This window comes from Halichoeres trimaculatus, unplaced genomic scaffold (assembly GCF_033239565.1).
Source record: "Halichoeres trimaculatus isolate MK-OKI-2021-1 unplaced genomic scaffold, fHalTri1.1 fHalTri1_scaffold_20, whole genome shotgun sequence".
Taxonomy (NCBI): domain Eukaryota; kingdom Metazoa; phylum Chordata; class Actinopteri; order Labriformes; family Labridae; genus Halichoeres; species Halichoeres trimaculatus.
Genome location: NW_027437198.1, coordinates 12,337,365 through 12,361,419, shown reverse-complemented (window position 1 = coordinate 12,361,419; position 24,055 = coordinate 12,337,365). Strand labels below are relative to the sequence as shown.

General features: G+C 42.8%; 1 protein-coding gene across 4 annotated transcripts in view; it reads left to right on the top strand.

Moving 5' to 3' along the window:
* LOC141809624 (shisa family member 6) overlaps positions 1 to 22,411 on the top strand; it is a 72,525-nt gene extending 50,114 nt beyond the window's left edge. Inside the window, exons 6-9 of one of the 4 annotated variants that reach the window (XM_074696726.1) lie at positions 9,282 to 9,344; positions 12,675 to 12,695; positions 13,783 to 13,941; positions 18,260 to 22,411. In XM_074696726.1, coding sequence (XP_074552827.1) covers positions 9,282 to 9,344; positions 12,675 to 12,695; positions 13,783 to 13,941; positions 18,260 to 18,861 — 845 coding nt within the window. In that variant the 3' untranslated portion in view covers positions 18,862 to 22,411. The remainder of the gene's footprint in view (positions 1 to 9,281; positions 9,345 to 12,674; positions 12,696 to 13,782; positions 13,942 to 18,259) is intronic. The other 3 variants (XM_074696728.1, XM_074696727.1, XM_074696729.1) reach the window with 3 other exon arrangements.
* The last annotated feature ends 1,644 nt before the right edge of the window (positions 22,412 to 24,055 follow it).

The following is a 24,055-nucleotide window of genomic DNA, read 5'->3' as shown; positions in this document are numbered from 1 at the left end:
CTCTGACACAGTCGGCTGTAAAACAACACCAGCTTCCACTAAAAGCCTGCAGAGGAAAAGATCCTCCAAGAAGCTTTGTCTCCTCCACATTTTTACATCTTTCAACGAACTGAAGCACCGAGCTGCCTTCTTATGAGTAATGTGTGATGATTAGAACAGATAATTACATCTATTTACATATAAATGTGATTGATACTTGTCCTACGGAGCTGAGCTTCCTTAAGCCGCTGCAGGATATGTTTGCTGCTGATCTTTTTGTAATCCATCCATAATATTTGGATCCTTCATGTGAAGATACATTAATTAAATCATCATTCACGACGAGTAAACAATTGTGCATGATGAAGCTAATTAAAGATGGCACAGGCGCTATGTGTAGCATTCATCTGACGCCGTTTATGTGGAGGTTTACGATTAATACGCCTCCATAAAGAGAAGGAGAGAGATGTGTTTTTCCAGCGGCAGAGATGGAGCGACAGCAGCCCTGCACTCTGTCTGACAGGCTGCAGGGCCTAATTGATTAGGTGCTGTCATGCTCAGTATCGACCGCCCTCATAAGAATCTCAAATGAGTTGTGGAGTGATAATGCCAGCGCTCGTTAAAATGTGAGCACAGAGGGACTTTTGGAAATGTCAACACGGAGCCAAACGGTGTCAAAGAAGGAGGACCTTTTTTAAATCACATTTTCATAACAACATCGTGAATGTGTTTTCATAAATTTAAGATATAATCAAGAGTCTGCTCTGTCTGCACGCTGTGATTTTTAATTGCCTGAAGCTCCGTGGAGGTGAAGGTGCTGAGAACATTTGCTCGCCCTGTGTATCCGCGTGTCAAACATGCCCTGCAGTCAGGTTACGCCTCAACAGGTCCGTACTCAGGCTGCTTATTAAAACTCTGGCTCGGAGCCCGCGGAGCCTCCGGGTTCTTTGAAACGTGTCTGCAGCAGCTTGATGGTGGGCTGCAGGTGCAAAGTGTTTGCCAAAAGGCGTGTGGTTGGAGGTTTGACCCCGGGTCAGTCTGAGCCTCCATCTCCTCTGACACTCTGCAATAATCCTGACTGACACACTCGGGAACTTTCACTCACACAATGCTCTTAAAGAGGTGCGGAGCAGAAGCCACCAACACTGCCTCCAAGAAATCCTCCCACAAACAACATTTAGACAGAAACAGATGTTACTAAAACTAAGTTATTTCACCAGGAATCTGGTTCCAAATGGTTATAATTTGGTAATCCCATTCTTTGCTTTCGAGGATTAGGATTCCATCACACCTTCGCCTCAGAGCACCAACTTTATCCACACAATTCTCTGTTCATGGGGTGGCAACGACTGGTCCAACCTGAATCCAGCTCTCCACTGGAGCCTGAACAATCTCAAATAACTGGATCAAAGTTATCTCAATTCCAACAAAGTTTTCTGACAAGACAGTGGTTTACCAGGATTAAAATAAAAGTGGATTACCTGATCTGCTATGTTCAGTATCCATGTTTGAAATATAGGATAGCAGAATACCCCCTCTTTAAAGAACACCCAGACTTCTTGCCTCCTCCTTTTCTTTGAATTTTGTTTTTCTGCTAAGTCACAAGGTCAGCTCTGAGAAAGGACCGAGCTCCTCCTGACTGGAAAAAGCATGTCAGGAGTACAAAATGTGCCTGGGAGCTGTGACACAAGATCCCTAATCGAAGAGGGAGTAACAAAGATCCGGAGTCTCTGGGGCTCGTGGTGGGAAGTCTTAGTGAGTGAGGCCGAGTTGGTCTGCTCTGTTCTCTTCACTCTTATCTTTTTGGAAAACGGATGAACACTGATCTGTCAAGGATCAGAAAACAGAGATTCTTGGATTTCAAGTCTTGGACCCCAATTTAGTCCATCTAGTTTCAGCCTTTAGAGAGAATTTTAACCTTTAACATCTGTTGATCACAAGCTTTGCAGAAACTAAAACCAACAGATCACAGCTGTAAGATGCCCTGAAATCAGCTCCTGGTGATGAAGGGTGGATGGTAAAACATGGAGATTTATTGATGCAGTGATTGGACGTAGAGTTACTGGATCAGCAGGATACTTTTGGGCAGACTGGTTTTGGTCTTAATTACCTCCGCCAAGGAGGTTGTGTTTTTGGGAGAGTTTGTCTGTTTGTTAGTCAACAACTTAACTTGAAAATTTACAAACAGATCTACATGAAATTTTCAGGTAATATTCAAAATGGAATAAGGAAGAAGTGATTAAATTTTGGAGGTGATCCGGTTCACTGTCTGGATCCAGTTTTTTTTTTTTAATGATTCTTTATCATTGTGAGATAGGGCTGTTTTCACCATATGTGTATATAACAATACAAGACAAGGTCACCATAATTTCTGACAGATGTAAAAGAAAAATCCAGATCCTGGCAATATTCTGGAAACTAAGATCTAGAATATGAAATATGTACTGGGTCATCATAATTTTCAACACTGTCAGGAAACAGATTATCGTACAAACCTGCAACTAACACCAAATTGTAGCAGACAGTCTGCCGAAAGGGAGTATAACATTAAAGTAGGACTTGAGTGTAAGTGACAATCACAATATGCTTAGAGGAGGTCTGCGCTCTCTGAGTGCTTTTCTAGTTTAGTAGTGGTATCAAGATGTCGTGGATGTTTTCCTGGAAATTTCTGGTCTTTGTCTTGAACTAGGTTTTTTTAGGAGGTCTTTGCTGCTGATGCCCAAAACTTTACTCCAGCACTGCTGCAGAATTTCATTGAGCCAAGTTAAAGATTTGATGCAGAAAGGGTGAAAGATGGAATGATTGGAGCAACTTTTCTGCAATAAAAAATACTTGAGGCCTTTCTCTAGTGAAAGATGCACAACTTTGTAATGCATCTGTCTAAATGTGCTCTGAGATTACCAAACATTTAGCACGCTGCACTCCCTGTCGTCTGTGCAAACACACAGCAGAGCATGGATCATCATTGAAAATGCATTAAAGGTCCTCTGTTGTGATTTTCCATTATCATTGTCCTCACCAAGGCTTGCATTTTCTCCTTTCAATCGTTTCATCAACCTACTTATCAACAGTTGCTTTGTGTCAAACTATTAACGCAATTACAGGAAAACATGGAAAGTAATTATGGGAAATAACTGGATAATCCATTTTTGGAATAGTCTGCTGCTTTTCTATTCACGCCAAGAGTGATAAGAGTCTTTGTAATGCTTGGTGTGTCTTCTCTTAATTCTTTCCTTTTATTGTTTCGTGGTTGTGCCGTATTTAGTTCCATCATGAAGCCAACAAAAGCTGGAGTCTCCGCTTAAAGTTTTATTTTCATTCTTTGAAAGTACAGATTTTTTCCTTCCCTCAAGACATGGATCCTGCATTTTTCTTCCTTTTTCCTCTCTCCTTTCTCCATGGAGTCCCCTTTTTCTACGGCAAGGATAACGGCAGCTTTGTGTGATGTTACTTCTGACATATCGGAGAAGACATCAGATAAATCTGTGCTTATCCTTGTTAGTAAATCACAGACTCCAGAAGCTGCTCAAGACGCCGTCCTGGATCTGGAGACGCCGGGTGTGTGCGTGTGTGAGGCTGAGGGTGTTTCTGTTTCTGACCGACTGTTCACAGCTGCAGCCTGTGAGACGGAAAATTAACTGATTTGTCTTCAGCAGAGGATGTTCCTGGAAAAAAAAGAAAACATATTTTTAAAAGGTCTTTAAGCGTGGTTGTATTTCCTGGAAGATGTGGTTCACTTGTAGACTACATTAAGACTCTGTCATGTGTAGACAGGAACACCATTATCGGGCTGAGTGCACGAAACTGGAAAGTGCTGCTGGGAAGGCGTTGATTTTTCAAACATCCAGTGAGCTGAAATACGCCGTTTTGAGACTCTGGGGTTTGTCTTGAAAGAAGAAAAGACGGCACAACAAGACATCAATGATTAACAGATAGATTAAAGCATGCATGACATACATTTGCCTCTCTGCTGAGAGCTGAAAAACAGATTTAATTGTCTCACTGTTTGTCGTTGGATGTAAATTTTGGTTAAATGTTAAAACTTCTTTTCAACTCAGATCTATTCGAGGTCATATTCCTGATCAGGTAAAAGATAAAGACTCTTGAAATCTCTATTTCTCATATCTCCTCCACACAAATATTCACAAGGGCAAAGTGAGGTGATGAGTCCCACCAGGTCCACATGGTACTTCACACTCTGCCACCATAATGACACAGCCCGGGCTCCCTCCGTCCGTCCAACCCCCTGACAGCAGCCGTTTAAAATGGATCTGGGTCACAGTGGGATCCCCTCCGTCTGCCCGCTGGAACCTGAAGCATTCGATTCATTTGTGACACAGCCGTCGGAGTTACTGCAGCCAATCCTTGCCACGCGCTTAACAGTCAGTGAGAGCTGCTGCATTATGCATTAACACTTAGCAGGTACGCCGTCCTCCATACGCTGCTCATGGGCGCCGTGTCAGCTGGATGTCAACGCCTTAGTGTGAATGACAAAAGTGATACATCAGGAAGAGGGAAAAATCTCTGGACATTTGTTCCATTTACTGAGCCGTCACTGTGAAAGCTGCAGTTTAAAACCTTTAACCTCATAAAATCAGAACTCGAAATACGTTTAGCATCGTGCAGTCATGAAGAAAAGACTGTACCTTTAGGGGTAGTTTTAAGCCGTTTGCATGAGTTACCACTGCATGGTTCGTGCTGTTTGCCTGCATCCTCACAAACACTCCGCCTGCAGAGAAGAAGGTGAGTGAGGTGATGATGGAGAGACACGGAGAGACAGGATCAATAGAAGAAGAATCCATCCGTCCACAGCTGTGCAACAGACTGTAACAGCTGCGTAATCGATGTTATTGACTCAGATTGACGGGTTTACAGAAACCATGAGGGGTCAGCGAGGGAAAACAGCTCTGATCATTCATCTTAAGCTGACACCTCTGTGTTTTTCACCTGGTGTCCCTGCCAGGATCATCATTAAAGTCAGATAAATAGAAAACTTCACCAAAGTGCACCACCACCCTGGGTGCTCTGGGGATAATGTGCGTCTTAGTCAGTGGCGGCTGCTGGTCAGTCAAGGAGGGGAAGCTCATTTTTTACCGGCCTACATCACAAATTTGTTTATTTATTTAAACTTAAATTCTACCCTCCGTGTTAGCTTGTTAGCAGCTGGAGCTGCTACGTGAGACTATATGACAGGCTGTAAGTGTGAGTGACAGTGGGAGAAGCTCCGCAGCTGTAGCTGTAGCTGCTTATTGGTGAAAAGAAAGAGAGTCTTTAACACAAAGCTCGTCGTTTTTAAGAAAGGTAAACTCGCTGGGGATCGATAAATCCTCCGGATCAGTCCAGAACAGCTGAATGTATAACTCACAAGACGCTCCTGAGGAGGGTTATACTTCAAGATCGCTGACTGGCTCATTTCACTGTCAATCAAAAAGGGAATCGGCCTCAGACAGATCATCCAATCATCATGCAGAAGCCCAGCGTCCAGGGGCAGCGTCCTCTGCCTCATAGACCCCCAGAGACGCTGAGCGCCCGATGGGCGGGACAAAGCCAAGCGTCTATCCAATGACCGTCCAGTTTCCACAGTGGAACAACCCACTCTACGCTTCCCCGCTAAAGTCAGAAGACGCTCAGCGTCAGACTGTGTTAAAGTGCTGAGACGCTGCTGAGGTGAATGAGAAGGAGGTGGAGCCAGTTACCTGTGATAGGTAGCTGATTCTGAACAAAAGATGAAGGAATTCTAGAGCATATTTTGTCAATGAAATCTACACACAGCAGAACATATCACCACTTTTTTGAGGACATTTTAGGGGAAACTGAGCTTCCCTTGCAGTCTTAGAGCAATCGCCACTGGTCTTAGTGAATAGATGTAGTGTGAATGGGTGATGGCAGTCTTTTCTTTGTCTTTCGTTCTGTTTCACTCATCCCTTCAGCGCTTTAGATCCAGTTTACCTGAGGACACAGCCTCAGATTTGTGGGCATCTTGCTGCAGTTTTGTTGGTTCCACTTGAGCTCAGGTGACATCGCTCTCCTGCAGCAAACACTCCAGCCTGAGAAATAACTGTATTTGTAGTGAATGTGTTCCCTCTGCAGCTTAGGGTTGCATGATTGCTCACCTTCCCCCCGGGCTGATTCACGCCCGGCTTCATCAGCAGGTGTGGGACCAAACTTCTCTGTGAAATTCACCTTTGTCATGCACAAACTTGGCTTCATTTTCTGTACAATCTAAGCAAAGTTTAGGTGCAAGAGTTGCTGCACAATGTGTCACATAAAAGGGGTAAGTGGATCACACAAATGTAATTCCTGAAGCAGAGATTACCTCAGAGAAAAACTGTCCTCTCAGGGTGATAAACTTTTGAACCTCAGTTAAAGACGTGCGGTACATTTTTATATGTGAAATTTATTCAGCAGCCGTTCTCTTTGCGGTGGAGGGAAATAAACAGGATTACTCGGATCGTAAAAGGTTGTTATTTACTTCGATTTCAGGTTCATGGCAGGGCAATATGGCCGAGCTTGGTGTGGTTGTTATAATTAGTCCCTCGATAAAACCTGTGTGTGCACGGACAGCCAAATACGCTGCAGGGAGAACATCAGAGGCTTGTTTTCTAATTATTTTATCCTACTTCTTTTAGTGAAATCCACTGAACTTGAATCTTTATGTTCCTTTGCTGAGCTGCGTATCAATTCCACTTGAGATTAACAAGGAAAAACATTAAGATTAATCTTTGTGCTGGCTCCGATCTCATCAGAAGTCAAATAACATTTGTCAGAAATGTCAGATCCACCCGCTGGGAGAGCATCATCATTAAAATACAGACGCTGATCTTTAACAAAAGCAGAAAGCAGCCCCCTGTTGTCACTTCAAAGAGCTCATATCCACAGTTTCAGCTATCAGAGCTGCTTTTTCATTGACTTTAGCACTCTCCTAGGATGATAGATGAACATATTTAAATGCAAATAAGGTACAAGTATCACAGATCCATGTTTTGTATGCTCTGCTGTTCAGAAACAGCCGGCCTAATTGAATAGAGGTAATATTTTCACTCTGAAAATTATTTAACTCCCATCGCTGCTCAGTGACGGAGGCCTCGTCTGACATTGCTTTGTTCTTTAACCGCTCAAACAACACATAACGATATTAGTGCAACAAGAAATGACTCACTTACAGAGAAGATGGATCACCACAAGCCGCAGCTGTTTCCCCGTCTCCGTAAGAAGACGCTGTAATCAATCATTTCGTGCCAAGCTGTGGCACTCTGTGGATTCTGTCAAATGGAAGAAACACTCACAGGTCTGTTACTGAGCGGTGACAGTTTACTGCTCACTCGAGACACACTGAACAAATCAAAGCTCTCATATCAGGGGACACGGCAAACACAGACGGCTCTGGATGAAAGCCGACCAATCCTCTGGCGAACAGAGTGCTGCTTGTTGTTCTGAAGTCACAGAGAGTCTCTTTTGAAGAAGGGTCAGTTTAATAAATCCCTGGACATGTTTGTCACCCTCTTGTCTGTGATTACACTCTATCTAGATCAACCAAAGGGTGTGGATAATCTCAGCTTAACTGTGTCATCTGGAAACTCAAAGTGTCGGCAGAAAGAATCACAGGAGATCAGCACATATAACTTCTGCCAAATCCTTGAAATCTGAAAGGTCACATGAAATGAAAATCATGTTTTTTCCTCACCCATTCATCTGCACCTACTCTGATCCAGCCGAACATCCTTGAGAAGGTGGAAGCAAAAAAGCCTCCACATTGTGTCTGCAGCCCAGTGAGTAAGGAAAACAGTTTCTCCAAGGCCACAGAATCTGTTTCTGTGGTGACAAAATGGGAGGAAGGATTTGGTTGGGTATTCATGCAAAACCACTTCCACTTCTGGAGCATCCCATTTCTTTTTACACCTCTGTGGTTTCAGAGCCAGACAGGCCGAGTGCAAATGCCTCAGCCAAAGAAATCAGAGGTTGCTTTTACTTTTTACAAAAACTGGCTGTCTAAAGATGTTGTTTGTTCGTATACATGTATATGTATACATGTATACTAAAAAATATGTTGACATGCAAATGTAACTGTGGCTGCAACCCTTTAGGCTTGTCTGAATCTGGATCCCTGGTTATTCTGTAGGGCTTTCTGTGGCAAGTCTGATGTTTGTTCTTTTTTGCCTCTACATCTGTATTTCATCGTTTTTCAATCTCTAGATCTGCATGCTGTTTTGGTGTTTTTCTGTCTCTACTGCTGTTTGTTTTGGTGTTTTTCCACCTCTACATCTACCTGCTGTCTGCTTTGTTGTTTTCTCAGCCTCTTGGCTCGTTCCATTTGTGCATGGGTTCTCTCCGGGTCTTCTGGCTTCCCTTCACAGTCCAAAAACAAGCTTATCAGGTTAATTGATCACTCTAAATTGCCCATAGATGTGAGTGTGTGCAAGAGTTGTCTGTCTGTCTCTGTCAGCCCTGTGATTGGCTGGTGACCAGTCCAGGGTGTAACCTGCCTCTCGCCCAATGACAGTTGGGATAAGCTCCAGCCACCTGCAACCCTGAACAGGATAAGTGGTTAAGAAAATTAATGAAAGAATACTAAAATACTGCTTTTACGGCAAGTTTTTCTGACTTGGCAACTGGAACACTGAACTCGGAGATGACAGCATTTCCACTCTCGTTTTCCCAGTTCCAAGTACAAATGGATCTACAATGCATCTACATCCATTATGGCATTTTTCTGCCTCTACATTTTCCTGCTGCCTGTTTTAGTGATTCTTCATCTCGACACCTGTCTATTTTGTTATTTTTCTGCCCCTTCATCTGTCCATTTCAGTGGCTTTCCACCTCTACATCTTTCTGCTGTGTGTTTTGGTGTTTTTCCGTCTCTACATCTCATCCTTAAATATTTGTGTTTCTGTTGAAAGTGCTGTTGCAAATTCCATCTCTTTCCCAGAAACATGACTTAGCCTTTCGAGCTGGTAGAAAGCTAGTTTGTTCTTTCTCTCCTATTCTCCTTTTATTCATTTTTCTTTGGGTCACCTGATCTTACATGGAAAAGAATGGCCTCCAAATCATACCAGATCAAACCTCCTTGAAAAGTTTGGTGTTTTGCTCCTCAAAAACAAAAAGTGATGTCATTGCTGTCCTGACCTTATTTTTTCTTCCTGTGCACCGACTGTTACCCTCCACCCCCAACACAACATGTTCAATCCACCAAAACTCAGCAGATCTGCCATCGGCCAGACTCTGGTGGACAGCAGATGGTCCTCCTGGTGAGTCAGGGCCCTCAAGATGAAGCTCAAACTAAGTCTTTGTTCTTCTCTCAACAGGAAACCACCACCATGACTACCAGCACAGCCACCTGGATCTGACCGCGCTCACACCTAAACTGGGTAAGAAAGCAGAGTCATGTAGGACAGTAAAGACGTTATGAGTGAAGTCATCGTATCCAAACCCATAAAGAATCTGTAGATCATCACCAGAACGTGCTGTCTCCTTTAAATGCTAAAGTTTAAGTTTGACTTTTAAAGAGATGATTGACCTGACTCTACCTTAACTGATATCTGCTTTTATCTTTGTCTAAATGGAAACTAAGCCAAACAAACCTCGGCCTTGAAATTGGAAAGCGTGGATTGAAAAAGTATATCTTTCTTGGGGAAATTAAAATCTGAGGCGCTGATAAAGAAGTCCTCTGAGAAAATGAAAAAGAAGAGTATGATAATCAAAGCATCATCTGAGCAGTTTGCTGGAGTTATTGAAAGCCCAATTACCGTTACAGCATCCCATCTATTTCTCTAAATGTGATTTTCTGTGAAAGCAGAGCAGCTTTACGTGTGGAGTTATTGAAAGCTCCTGTATCTAAACGGCAATGAAATGAAACACCGTGTAATTAAAAAAGGGAATCAGGCCTCACTTGTTACAAAAATGCTCTCCACAATATTCTAAAAAGCTGCCGAGGCCGATGTTTTGTTTCAGTGTTTTCAGGATGAAGCTGAGAGATTGTCATTGAGTCATTATGAAAACTTTTCTTCCATTAATGCAGTGCTGTCGTCCACATCCTGCCCGAGCTCGTCTGCCTCTTAAACAAGACGGCTTTTTAGGAGGAAAATGGGTTTCAAAAGTACTCCAGCACCAAATAAAACCCTTCAAAGAGCACTTTTGAAGTCTATTTAGCATCTGATGAGGATCATGGCTGTTCTGCATAATTCCTGGTTTGGACTTTGTCCTCAAAAAGTGGCAGCATTTTTGCAATACTGTCTTTGAACAAGGGCACACTCTGGGTTGTGAGATGTGGGTCATGTGGGAACAAAAAGTTCTGCACATTTTTTCCTCGTGTGATCAGATGAATTGGTTTTCTGGAGGGCCACATCTCAAACAGAGCACAGAGGGAGCTTCTGTGTTAACGTACCCTACAGAGACAGTCATGATGTTCAAAGTGTATTTCCATCTTTTCTGGATCCAGTGGCTTTTTCGTCACACGTTGCTAGCTGTTAACTACTAGCTTTCTCCAAATAACCTCTGGCCCTGGGGGCCCCCAACACTTTGGATAGTCAACTTTACTTGTTCAAACTTGGGAGACTGACAACTGTTCACTGATACCTGATCATTTGGTTTGGATTTCAGCTTTTTGGAGTTGAAGAAACTCATCTTGGCAAGGACTGTTTATATATGGTAGATGAGGGCAATGTAAGGTCAACCACTGGTTTGTGAGTTGCTGTTTTGAGGTCTTGGATGTTTGGCTTAGCCTGGCTTACTTTTTGGCCAATGGTAATAATTCATAGAAGTGGAGACCATAAAGTCAGCTGAGTCACCTCTTTCTTTCTTTTTTTTCCACCTCTTATTGGTCATGAGAGAAAATGCATGTGTTGGCCATGTCATCATTTTCAGCCTGATACAACCGTAAATATTTAAGGGGGGTGACTGCATATGGAAAGAACTGGTAGACTAATATCTTTCCCTGATCACAGATTGTTTGGTTAGGATTTTGGCCAAATCCAATTGTATGAGGCCAATGTTAGGCCAACCATTGGTTTGTGTGTCACCGTTAAAGGACATTGAGTTGGATGTTGGCCTTACTCCAACTTGTTTTTTGGGACAGGACGTAGACATTGTTGGACAATAGAGAAGATAGCTTGCCATCTTTCTTGGTTTACAGGTTTAGGCCCTGAATTTTACCCATATTTGGATCAAGCAGTCTGGAATGGATCAGTACAGTTTGGTTCGATAAGCGACCAGCCTGATCCCATTTGCGTTTCCTCAGCCAGCCGTACCCTTCTTAGTAGGTAGTGTGTAAGCTGGATGCCGACAGCCATGTCAGCTATGTAATAAGGTGACTACACGGGAGGGCAACACAGATTACCCCACTAATAAATCCAACGAAGAAGAAAATGTGACAGTAAACAAGTAGCAGCAATGTGATATAATATTCAGCGTTTCGTTGTCTTTGTGATTGGCATGTGGCTCTTTGTTACAAAGCACAATCAAGCCACAAGGGGAAATACAGCAACCACTGTTGCTCAAGAGGTGACGATTCTTTCGACCAATCAGTGGGCTGCAGTGTTTCTAGCTCCTCCTTCAGGGGTCGTTTGGTATGCTGGCACCCCAACAGAAGGGTACCAAAAAGTGGGATAGTAAGGGTTGGTAATTTGGGGACCTGTTCCTGTTTTACTCAAAAGCCGCGTTTCCACCAAGCAGTCCAGGTCGGTTCAGTACAGTTTGGCATAGTTTGGTACAGTTGAGCCTGATCCCATGTGCATTTCCACAGCAAACTGTGCCCTCTCGTGGTAGGCGGCGTGTAAGCTGGATGCCGAAAGCCTCAGCCGTTAAACAATAGCGTGATGCTGTAGCAGCGTGATGCAGTTTACCTCGCTAATAAATCCAGCAAAGAGGAAAAACACGACACAGTTAACAAAGAGCATGGATGGAAGACATGCAGCATTTCATCCTCTCTGTGACTGGCATGTAGCTCTTTGATACAAAGTGCAATCAAGCTTTGTTTCAGAGAAGTCTGTGTGCCGCCGGGAGAAATGCAGCCACTGTCACACAGGAAGTGACGATTCTTTTGACCAATCAACGGTCTGCAGTATGTTGCTCCACCTTCCAAGAGCGGATCAGTTTAGTCTGGAGCCCATACGGAAGGGTCCCAAAAAAGTAGGCCTGCTCGTCTCGGTTTTTGGGGATCTGTCCCGCCACAAAATGCGTACTGCACCGAGACGAACTGATCTGGTCTGCTTGGTGGAAACACGGCTAAAGGGAGTGCCACAAATTGTGTGCCCAGACTGCTTGGTGGAAATGGGGCGAAAGAGTCTGCAATGCTTTGGCACTAGACCTCCATCAAGCTAGAACCAAAAAAATGTCGTTTTTTTTTTTTTAAGTTGGACAGTGTGCAGAAGTTTCTCCACATCTATAGACAGATTAATTCCTTTCCTATTCACCTGTGTTTAGAAATAAATGAGCAGAGTATTTCATCTGATGACTTGTCGCACATGGGGCTCAATCTCTTGTCTCTTTTGTCAGTCTCTCATTTATTCATCCTTCGTAATCAGTCTAATTGAATTTTTACTTCCTCTAACATGCTGGAAGACAATAATGTTGGTTAAATGATTACAGAGCATCTCTTGTCATAGAAAAGTGTCTGAACAGTGAATGAGATCAGCCTAGGAATGACCAATCTGTGCACACTGACTGTCATTGATCCTTTCTTTCTCACTTGGATTTGTTAGCCCACAGAGATATGAGACACGGTAAGTAGTACACATACACAAAAAGTCTATGTGTATCTATTCCCCACCTTCTTATCACATACATCACGTAGAGCCTAACAGTTTTACCTGCACACTGGGAGTCATCTTTATTTTCTTCTTCCAGCGCTTGTGTATTTTTTGCAGTCACAAAACTTCACGCCAATGCTTCACAATCCATGACCTGTTCTCCGACCTGAAAATCCTTTCTTCACACTTTATTTTATCTTTTTCACTCCACCTAACTGGCTCTATCTTTCCCAAACACCCCTCTCTCTTTCTCACACACACACGACACTCTTTCTCCAACTCACTGACTGTGTCCCCTCTACGCCATATGTTCCTCCGTGTTGTGTGTCCCTGTCCTCCTTGCCGCAGTAGTCGCCCCGTCCTATTTTTAAATCCAGCACCAGAGTCCCTGACCGTATTCCAGCCTTCCCCACCCGCTGCGCCTCCTGACCCATGACTGGGCGTCCCAAATACTGAAGCCACAGGAGCTCCGTGCAGTGCGGGGAGCCTTAACGGTGCCACACTTATCACTGACAGCAGAAACAGAGCTGTTGAAGCGTTTCACAATGACCTGTGTGTCAACGGAGCTCCTTAGATGCAGCAAACAGATGCTGGGTCATTTTTTTTTAAGCAAAGATCCAACATTCATGCTTTTTATTGATGTAAAAACTCACTATTTGGTGAAAAACAGAACAGGAGAAGGTCACCAAACTCCCCATTAGAAGATCAGATGCCTCAGTTTGCTCTGACTTTGGGGAAACTGCATCAACTCTTCTGATAAACAGGCCTTAGTCTGCAAGTTTGTTGCTTTTTGCTTTCCTTTTAACCAGAACCTGAGTACTCATTTGGTTCCCTTTGTGTTCTTACGTTTTCTGGATTGACACTGATCTCCAGTGATAGCTAAAGTATTCATCTTAAAGTTGAAAAGTCAAACTCAAAATTTCCCTACACCTATCAAAAGTCTGTCTCACTCCTACCTACATCACCCCCCTCCCCCTAAAGACTCCCAGTGTATAAACCATCTTTTTGACTGACAGCACACTGACCAGAGCGCACCACTTCCTCCCTTGTCCCCCTGTAGAGAGACCCCAGCGGATGAACAACATCCTGACCTCGGCCACGGAGCCCTACGACCTGTCCCTGTCCAGATCCTTCCAGAACCTCAGCCATCTGCCGCCCTCCCACGAGCTGGCCCTCAAGTCTGACTTAAGTAAATACTCGTCCTCGCTCGTCAGATTAAGTAGGTGCTCCTTCATTCGCCCTCCATCGCCGTGTTCTGCCTGATGCCCTGAAAGATCACAAGGAATGACGTCACCCTGTTTTGCCCCGTGCATTTAAGGGTCGCCACATTCACCCCCTGAATGTCCATTACAGAGAAATGCATCATGATAAGCATCTCCAGATGTTTGGCGGCTCGTCATGCTGATAGTCCTCGCACTTTTTCACCTTTTGGGTGAAAAACGAACTTCTTAAAATGCATGACGACGCTCTCCACACTCATTCCCACCAACTCATCTACGAGCCCATCGACTGGCAGCTAATTGGCGTGTAATTTGGCTCCATCTGCAGCCCATGTCATGTTGCTAACGTCTCTTAATGACATATTAAGAGCTGTTTTTTTTATAGCTGAATGGCTTCTCTACGCCAACTAGATGGGGCTTTGATAACCCGGCAATTCTACAGGTCATTATCTCCGCTGTGACATTTTCAGCTTGATGATGACGCGGGTGGAGCTGTTTTAACTTCATGACCGGAGCATGCCTTGTTTTTCTTTTGATGAGTTGCATGTTTAGGATTGATTGGTGTCTTTATCTTAAACGTAAATCAAACAGGAGTTTATTGAACTAAGAATGCACAGATGACAGGTATAGACACAATACAGTTGGCTTGTTCATGATGTTCTGTGAGAACTTGGATTGAACTCTTCTTTAATGTGAATGCCGTGTTTTTATATGTCCTCTGTCTCAGGCTCATACAGAGCTCTGGAGGGTTTTACCAACAGGACTCAAACAGCAGGGACTAAAATATTTTCTAAAACCAGCCATATGCAGTCGATGACTTCCACTTCAGATCGTCCACTTGAGACCGATGCATTTTTCATACATCAGTTTTCAGCTAGAAAGGCTTAAAAGTGTGAGTTACAGATCTAATGTTTAGGGATGTTTAGTCTGAAAACGAAAAAAAAAAAAAGTTGATTCATTGAGCAAACAGTTGCGCATTTCCTCTTAAAACTGTGGTATTTAAACACTAATAAACTGGAGTACACAAGGTTTCAATGTCAGCCCGGTGATTCAGGCATTAGACACACATAATGTGTCGAGTTATCACATTTAATACATCAGTTAATTGAAAACCTTCCTTTCATTCACTCCCACTGCTTCTATTTTTCCTCCAAAGTGTTATTTACAGGAATAAGTTTACTGCTTTTGTCCATAATGAATGCACTTGTTGAATAAGAGAACCATTTTCTCTGTCCTTGACTCTTCCGAGAGCTAGCACACAGAGCGAAAGCCATTAAATTGTACCATTGCTTGGTCTTCATGGCACGGTTGTGTGCATTGGTGCAATCTCCTCCTGGCGTATCCCACATTCTTCTTCCCTCCTTGCCTTTTCTCTCCCTTATCAACTCTGGGCTTTGCTCTTATCTTGCCGGAGCCTTGTTCACACACAGAAAACCACAGAGATGAATCACGCTGAACAACAAAGAGGCTTTTTCGAGTCTGAGACGGAGGGCTCTGCAGAATTTGTCAAACCAGCAGGCAGAGTCATCCTTGAAGAAGAAACATTAAGTGGAAGGTTGAAGCATGAGTAAAGTGTTTGGAAACAAGCCCAAGAGTAATATAATTAGATACTTTTTTAATCGAACCATCTGGAGGGATGACGGCCTTCAAATCAAATTAGTATGGTTTGTTTGCAATTTTAAATGACCACCTCCTCCCTCCAAGGCGACCTTCAGTGATGTCAATGAGGCAGAGATTGAGGACGCTATACTTAAGTAATTTGTTCCCAGAAGTGAGTTGGAAAAGGAAGGAGGAATCTCTCTTAAATCTCTCTTTGGTCACCCTTAAATGAATCTAATCGCTTCCCAAAACAAACAAGTCACCTTTAATCCCCAAGACAAGAGCGTATTAAACATCTTCCTCCTTTAATTTCTCTGCTCCCTCTCCAAACCTCTCCAAAGATCACTTTATAATAGATGTTCCACCAATTTCCTGAGTTTTAGTGCATTATATGATTTCAGCGCTCTGTGATCAATAGCAGCACATAAATACACTGCTTGTATCAGATGTAATCTAGCAGAGTGGGGAGCTCCAGTTTAATTAGCGGCTGTTAGCAGCTTCCTGTGTTCATAGCCCCACTAAATGCGTGGGACCTATTCCCCCCTCGCAATCATAGTAATTGTAAAGTACTGTGTTTTATCAATGCCGCCAGAGATGGGCAATATGCATCACCAGCTACTAAATCATTTCAAGTGTAAACAGTTTAACAAGTGTGAACTCAGCGAGAGCAGGTCTTAAATCAAACGGAGGAAGTGAAGCGGGAGTGGGCTGTTCTGAAGTCGCAAAGAAACCTGCTATTAAAAATTATGTCCTAGAAAAAGTGGGCAGTATGATCTGTCAAAAAGAGACTTTTACTCAATCTGCAGCAACAAATCTTCGGAATCAGATGCTCCTCTGCTAAATAAGTAGTGTGAGATTTTTTTTTTGTTGTTTTTTTGTTAGAGAATACTATCATGGCATCTTCAGGATGAGATCAGCAAGGTTATAAGATGTCCCCCTTTGGCCCACTAGGGCGCCAAAAAGGTCCCAAAGTGAATATTCCTAACCTAAAGACCTCCCTTAGATCTGAGTCCTCCACAATATTGACTGACCTGCAACCAGTTGCAACCTATTTTGCATTGTTGTCAACTTCTTGGATGCAAAAATTACTCCCCCGACTTTTGCAAAGCAGTTGCCCATTTTCTGTACTTTGATTTTCTGCACCTGTATACTTAGTTCGAAGGTGGCTACTGGAATTCAAAGCACTTTGATGATATTGTTCTTCAGTTCGACAGAAAAGGCTTGTACTTTTTAAAAAGCACAGTAGGGGCAGTAGGAAGCAGAAAGAAACTGCAGTAGCTTAACTATGGTGTGTAGAAAGGGACAAATTGGGGAGCTTTGAATTATATTTCCATGACAACTACGTCCAGCAAGGCTGGTATCGTGATTTCTCTTTTCATGTAAGAATGAAAGCAACTTCAAAAAATTGTTGAAGAAAACACAAGATATCATCTTATACTTGTCTTTTACTTGATTGTTAACAGTATGTTTCACATGCTATCATAGCAAGACATAATCTACTCTTTAACATTTAAGTGTATAATCAACACAGATTTCCCAGAATGGCTACTCAAGTTTGACCTATGAATGGAGCTCTGGGCCATGACTTGTCGATTGTCTGTATACTTGTCGCCTCTGGTGGAGTTCGGTTGACATTTTCTGCCATAATGTCACATCTAAACCGAGCCTTCAGGGAAAAACACTGGAGCACACCGCCACAGGATAAAGCTGGGCTTCTTTCATTAGGAATGCACGGAGTGCTGGACATGAAGCCCCTGATGGAGGGACAATAGGGTGACCTTCTGTATCTAGGCATGACATCGCTCCCAGAGAGCCGAGCATCCAGACAACCAATTCCCATCATCCCCCTTCTCCACGACTCAGTGAAGCGAAGTATAGTCCTAAAACGGCCATTCAACCTCTTTGTTCTGTGATAATTAACTACTGCAGAGGTAACGACCCCCCGCCCCCATCAGTTAATCAGAGAGCCTCTGTGGTAGCATCCCCCTGTGAGCCAGTGTTGCCAAAAACAGGTAGATAAAAGTCTGCTGAGAGCTGATTGCCGCCTGTGGTTAATACAGCTGTGAATGACTTTACCATTAAGAGCATGTGTGCACCCAGCGGAGACACCGACCTGATTTGTGGCAGAGGAATTAAACGACTGGTTGCCCGCTCAGGCACAACCAGCCGATGATCTGATGGGTATTGAAGCATGCTGATGAGTCCCATCGACACAGAGAGACAACTAAGCTGATGGAAGTTTGCTGTTTGTCCGTTACTTATCAGGGACAAAACAATTCAGAACACAATGAACAAAAAACAACTTCTCTGTTGGCTACAGTAACCAGCTCTTTCCTGTAAAAGCAGCCAGAAGGCGTGGGACAAATATAATGAAGACTGATGTATTGACTTTTTCCGTCCAATTGCTTTGCAGCCTCTCTGGTCCAGTCAGTGTGTCTAGATTTATAGACTTAATGGTCTATCTCTTGGGAAGGCCAGAAAAAACTTGGACTTTACTAAACTGATCTCAAGTTTATCCAAAAAGGACCAATCCGGAAGTCCTGTGACACCACTAACCAGAGTAGGATGCATGATATTGAGCAAATCTTTGAAAGTAAAGATTTCTGACACAATCAATCTTTGTTTGCACCAACTGTCTGTCTTCAAACCGTGTAAGTGTCATGTGGGTTTGATAAGAGTCGTGTCTCTGTGGTGACCTTTGAACCTCCTCCTCCTCAGGTGATAAGGACATGGATGACTACTACACAAGGAAGCATCACCATCCTGACTTTGGCGGCAGGGGACCAACCCACATGGTGAAGCTGAATGCGGATCATCAGCACCAGCAGAGGCAGCGTCCCCGCCGAGTCCAGAGGGCCATGTCCCAGGACCACGTCCTGTCTCCTCCCAGGACACCACGTCGCGGAGACTACGGCTTATCCTCATATGGCGTCATGGCAGCAGCGGCATACAGCAGCAGCCGCCACCTTTCAGATGAGCAGCTACTGTCAGCAGACCGCCTCCACTCCCAGGATCCTTTGCTATCCCCTGCGATGAGGCGTGACAAGTTCCGCGAAAAGGCAATGGCACGGGCTATGTCTCATGCTGACATGCTGATGCCTGTAACGCCTGTCATGGACCGCCACAAGATGACCAAGATGCACTCTCAGCCCAGTGCCTCTAACGACTCCTACAACACGCTGACAGTCAACCACCAAGTAACTACGTCTAAGAGGCAGGCCTTTGCTTCCCGACGAACTCACACGGTGGACCACCTACAGTACATTCCTGGCCACCACCACACATACCGCACTGCCAGCAAAAACGAAGTAACTGTTTAACCACAGAGCTGAAGGATTCCCCAGACTCAACACGGACTTCTTCAAAATCAGCAAGTCAGCAGTGGTTTCTTATTACAACAACCTCCGACATTCAACTATTTAACTCTTCCTGCTTTCTAGCACAAGCTTCCTCTGTCATCCAGGTTTTGGGTAACTAGATTCAACTCCGGCAAAGACACATCTCTCTTAGAGCATCATAAGGGCTTAGCGTGTTGACACAAAGAGAGATCCTTCACGTCAGACACATGTGAAGAAACGTGAAGAAAATATTTTTTAAACAGGACATGGGACTAGAAGGGAATTGTATCGACTTTATAAATATATAAATATACTATATTTACTACTTGTATTTTCAGTCCTTGTTATAGCTTTAGAGATTCTCATTGACTGATGTTAGCACTTCAAGTAGTGCCTCTTGAAATTGTCCCATTTCTATGATGAAGTGGATTTGTGGGTTAAAAAGCACAATTTATGAATTCCCACTTTTTTTCTCTTTATTTTACTCTTCTTCTTTGGTACACGGCCAGAACATATCAGCTTATTAGTGCAAACAGGCTGTTTCCGTTGCATACAGTAGACGATTGTAAATAGGCTATATTAGGAGCATTTAAAGACAAAAAGCTGGCCTTGGCATTGCGTTCTGTTTTTATTCCTCCCACCTTGAATCCATCATGGATTCCAGATTAATATTTTCAATTTTAGATAAGGCAAAAATCCCACACAAATATTATTTCCACAGATGTCTGCGAAATATGTGGATGTAATATCTAAATGGGAAGTGTATTTTCCTTTTGTTTCCTGTGCTTGTAGCATAGACTAATCGTGTATGAAAAAAGCTTTTATCAGTGTTGATTGGCAGCTTCATTGGAGCCTGATGGTTGTTAAAGTTCGTTTGATTTCCATCCACATATTTCCTGCTTTGTCATCTAAGGGATGACCGTCTCTCGCCCTCTCTACTTGGGTAGTGATCGGCCAGCTGCTTCCATCTCATCATGTCAGGTACTCGGTGTAGGAGCTGAGGAATGGTTAGGTTAGGAGTCGTAGCTTTGTGTTGGTGTGTTGGCTGAAACAATCAGAACTGAAAAAAAGGACATAAAGCATTAAATGATACTGTGAAATGTTGGTCTAGATGTTTTTATCAAGCAATGCCTTATTGTATTGAATCCCATAAGCTGTTCACTGAACAATCACGCTTTCATCACTATCACTGTCTTTGCTTTATGTGCAGTGTTATCAAGTACAATTTACCAGCTGTAAAGATTTGTTCTGGGATAGAATTTATGGTTGACATACCTCAGTAAGAAGAATTCCAATTGGAGAAGTTTCAACTATCTAAAGGAAATCAATCATTGGACTATTTCGTCAATACACACACGTCACACTTCAGGACACCTAAGTTAAAGTTCAAATTGAAACCATCAAGTCCCAAATCAAGAGTACTGTCAAGCCCTGAGACTGTTTAGTACAAAGTCAAGACAACTTGCCCGAGCCATCCATCTATCTTCATCTGTTCACCAGGGGCTGGGTGTCAGTGGCAGCAGACTAAACAAGTCTACTTAAACATCCCTCTGCCCTGCATCATTTTTCAGGTTTTCCAGGCAAGATGGGTCTACACCTTGGATGCCTCCCAGTTACACATGTCTTGAAGACCTTAAGGCATATTTATCAGATACCTAAAACCCTCCTTTGAGGCTTTTAGGTTTCTTGACCCCTGAAGATCTCTAGTAGGCGGACAAATATCAGTTAAGACAATATAGACCTTAATGTCAGAAAGATCAATCTGTAGGCACTGGAACAGAATTAAGAAGGTAATCTCAAGTCCAGATAACTCAGTCCCTGATCAGGCCTTGAAGGCAAGACAGTTGAGTCTGAAACCAAGATAACCCAGTTTCAAGTCAAGTCCTAAAGGGAAGACTTTGGAGGGGTAGGGTAATACAGATAACAAGTCAAGTGAAGAAAATTCATCCCCAAGTCAAGATACTTTAAACTTATGTGGGAACATTTCAGTTGAACCCAGTTGAGTCCATTTATAAACGACTCTTCAGTCCCTGGTGAACAACATTATAGAAATCTCTGTCTCAGTTGAAGTCTGTAAAGGGTGGAGTTACTTCTTGTTTTCTTTACAAAACTTTTTGAACCATGCCCTGATCAAATACCAAGTCCCAAATTAAAGAGATACTACCAAATTGAGGAAAAAACCACGCTATATGAATAATTTTATGTGCCAAGTAAAGGTTTTGAGTGTTTTCATGTTTTCGAACAGCTCATTTCTAAAGTAGTCCAAAAAAAATGGATGAAAACAAGTCTGTTCCAAAACAAGTCCCTAAGTTAACACACTCTGTTTCCAAGTCAAGACAATCCTGTCCTTACTTAAGACACTTCACGTTCCAAGTCATGGTAGAAATGGCAAGTTATTTTGAGACCCCTCAAATTTCATTAAATTTTAAACATCTATGTTCAGTTATATTCCAAATTAAAGACCTAGAAAGACCTCTTTCAAGTTGAGACAATTCAGTCCCAGGTAAAGGCAATTGAGCTCCAAGTCAGGACACTCAGTCTCAGAAACAGTCCTGAAGCCTCAAGTAAAGATTGTTAAGTCAGGACAGCTTCTTATTAAGTCAAGTTTATAAAGAGCCAGATCAAGGCTTGTACGAACATTTATTTTTTCTCATCCTGAGGCTCAAATTTCTGTATTCAGTATGAAATCATTTGTACTTCTTTTGACTCTTTATCAAACAAAAGTTAAAATGAAACCTAACTCCAGAGTCCAACAAAGCTTCATTTACATTGATGTTTTTATTATTTTGTCAGTTTCATGCTTCTGTATATAATGACTTAAATGCAACACCGTTTGTGATTGAATCTTTGTTTAGCAGAAAAGCAATGTTTCCATATCCAGATATCCATGAGCTCAAGTCGTATTTTATTTATAAGGACTACGAAGAGATCGTTGACCTTGTTTGAGGGCGGAAAGTCAGCCAGATGAGTTTCCTTTGACTTAATTTAAAATTGATGTGCTACTTTCCTGTTTTATGCTGGGTCTGCATTAAATGATGTCAGTTAGAGATTGTCTTCTTTGCTCTTTGTACGTAAAATATTTTTTTTTCTTCATAAGTGCTTGCAGGTCGTAGAGTTTGAAGCTTCGAGTAAGAGGGTTGTTAAGTGTCAAGTGGGCCTCTGCAGATATCTGTACCCCTTCACCTTGCTCTGCTGACAAACGTCTTCTTTGTTTCACTTAATTAATAATGATGTCATCCCGAGAGCCTTTTTATCTATGTGCAATATTTCCTACTCATGCTCCATAACTCTATAGCCACTTCGAGAAATGTTGTGAGGTTCATTTGCTGCCATAAAGGATATGTTGTCCTTTCATTTAGAGACGTGGTCTTTGATCATTAAAGGAGTCTGTTCTATACACAGCTTAGTGTGATATGAATGAACAGGTGTCTGTGTAACTGCACAAATAAGTGGAGACTCATTGAAAAGCTTGAAAACAACAAAATATGACTGTTCTTGTTCATTCTCTGTTTGTTTACAACATATTAAAGCACATCACATGTGTTGTATAACTATTTCACGATGCCTTCATGTTTGTAAGATCACATTTTGAAAACGTTGACAAGCAGTTAGCCCAAGGTTGAGGAACTCAATGACCTCGAGTGAAATCATACTTTTGATCTCATTACAGAACTTACAGTCAGCGTGCTTGGATTTTTTTTTCTCCAGGAATCACAGGATGTTTTATCATAGTTTGACTTCCCAGTTTACTGCTCTGTGCAACTTAATGTGTCTGAGGCCACGTTAATACACAGACTCCCGCAAAGATTCGTCATTTGCGTTTCCAAAAGCCACCCACGTTAACATAAGGATGGCGTGAAAACAATCTGCATTCATGCAACCTAAGAGGACAATTCACAACGATGTAGTGTCAATGCCAGGCCAGTAGTTGGCGATGTGGATATATGTGTGTGTATGTATATGCTGCTCGGAAATCAGCCATCATTGTTGTGGCTGTTCTTTCTTTTTCTGCCATTTTGTTGTGTGAGACGGTTGGCAATCCAACCTTGAGGCGTGTTACCGCCACCGACTGGACCAAAATGGCTTAACTGGAAGCTGTGGCTGTGCGCGAAACCTTCACCTGAAACTGCGAACGCACATGCAGTGACATCAGCATTTCACCCTGAAACGCTCTGCTCTGTGTTTATACAAGGCTGGATTGAAAGGCATTTTGAAAACTCTCCACTCTGGAGAGCGTTTGTAAAAGTTTTCGGCCAAAACGCAAGGCGTTCTCATCTAAACGTAAGGCCAAAATGCAACAAAATGTTATCAGATTTGACTGTTTTTGGCATCGTAGTCTGAGAGCTAGAATAGATGTGCCAGATGTGTCTCTGGTCTGGCTACAGTGCTGGATCAAGAATAGAATGGAATAGAACTTTATTGTATGTAACAAGTACAATGAAATTGAAGTCACAGCAGCAATCAAGGAAACAAAAGTAAGAAAGTGTATAGAAAATGCAAAAAGGTCCATGAGAAAATAGATGATGACAACTTGTCCATCATTCTCCAGTTCAGCCAGCCTCCACCTCCACAGGGTCCAGGACTGAGCTTCTTCAGCAGTCTGTTCAGTCACTGTCTCCTGGATCCTGTCTGCTCACAGCAGGTGAAGCTCTTCCAATGTGGCGTTGGTGTCTGATGTTAGCTCCATTAGCCATGTCTGTGAATAGCATGATGCTACTCTGCCCTCTGGTATTCCCTCTGTTGCTGGGTTAGCACGGCTAGCTCGTCCATCTTTTTGAAGATAAATCTTACGTTCCCAGTAACGATGGATGGAAGGACAGGTCCATGTCTTCACTTCTTAGCTCACACCTCAGAAGACTGAAGCGAAACACCTTCTTCCCCAATGTCAAATTACCCATCAACATTTAGTGCTGGAGAAAAGATCTTTCACTTTTGAACATTTAACCAACAAGTATAAAACTTCAGCTCAGACGTCTTCTTTGATCTAATCGTAATTATTCTTGCTCGTCTTATCTCTTGGGAAACCTTTCTCCAGCAACCATCTGCAGCTTTTATCAAAGCACAAATCAACACATGTCAGGAAGCACAAAAGCCAACCTTGAACTGCCTTGCAAACCAAAGTTTCACTGGTCAATGGGGAAAGACATCATCACCAAAAGTTCCCTTTATTTTTATG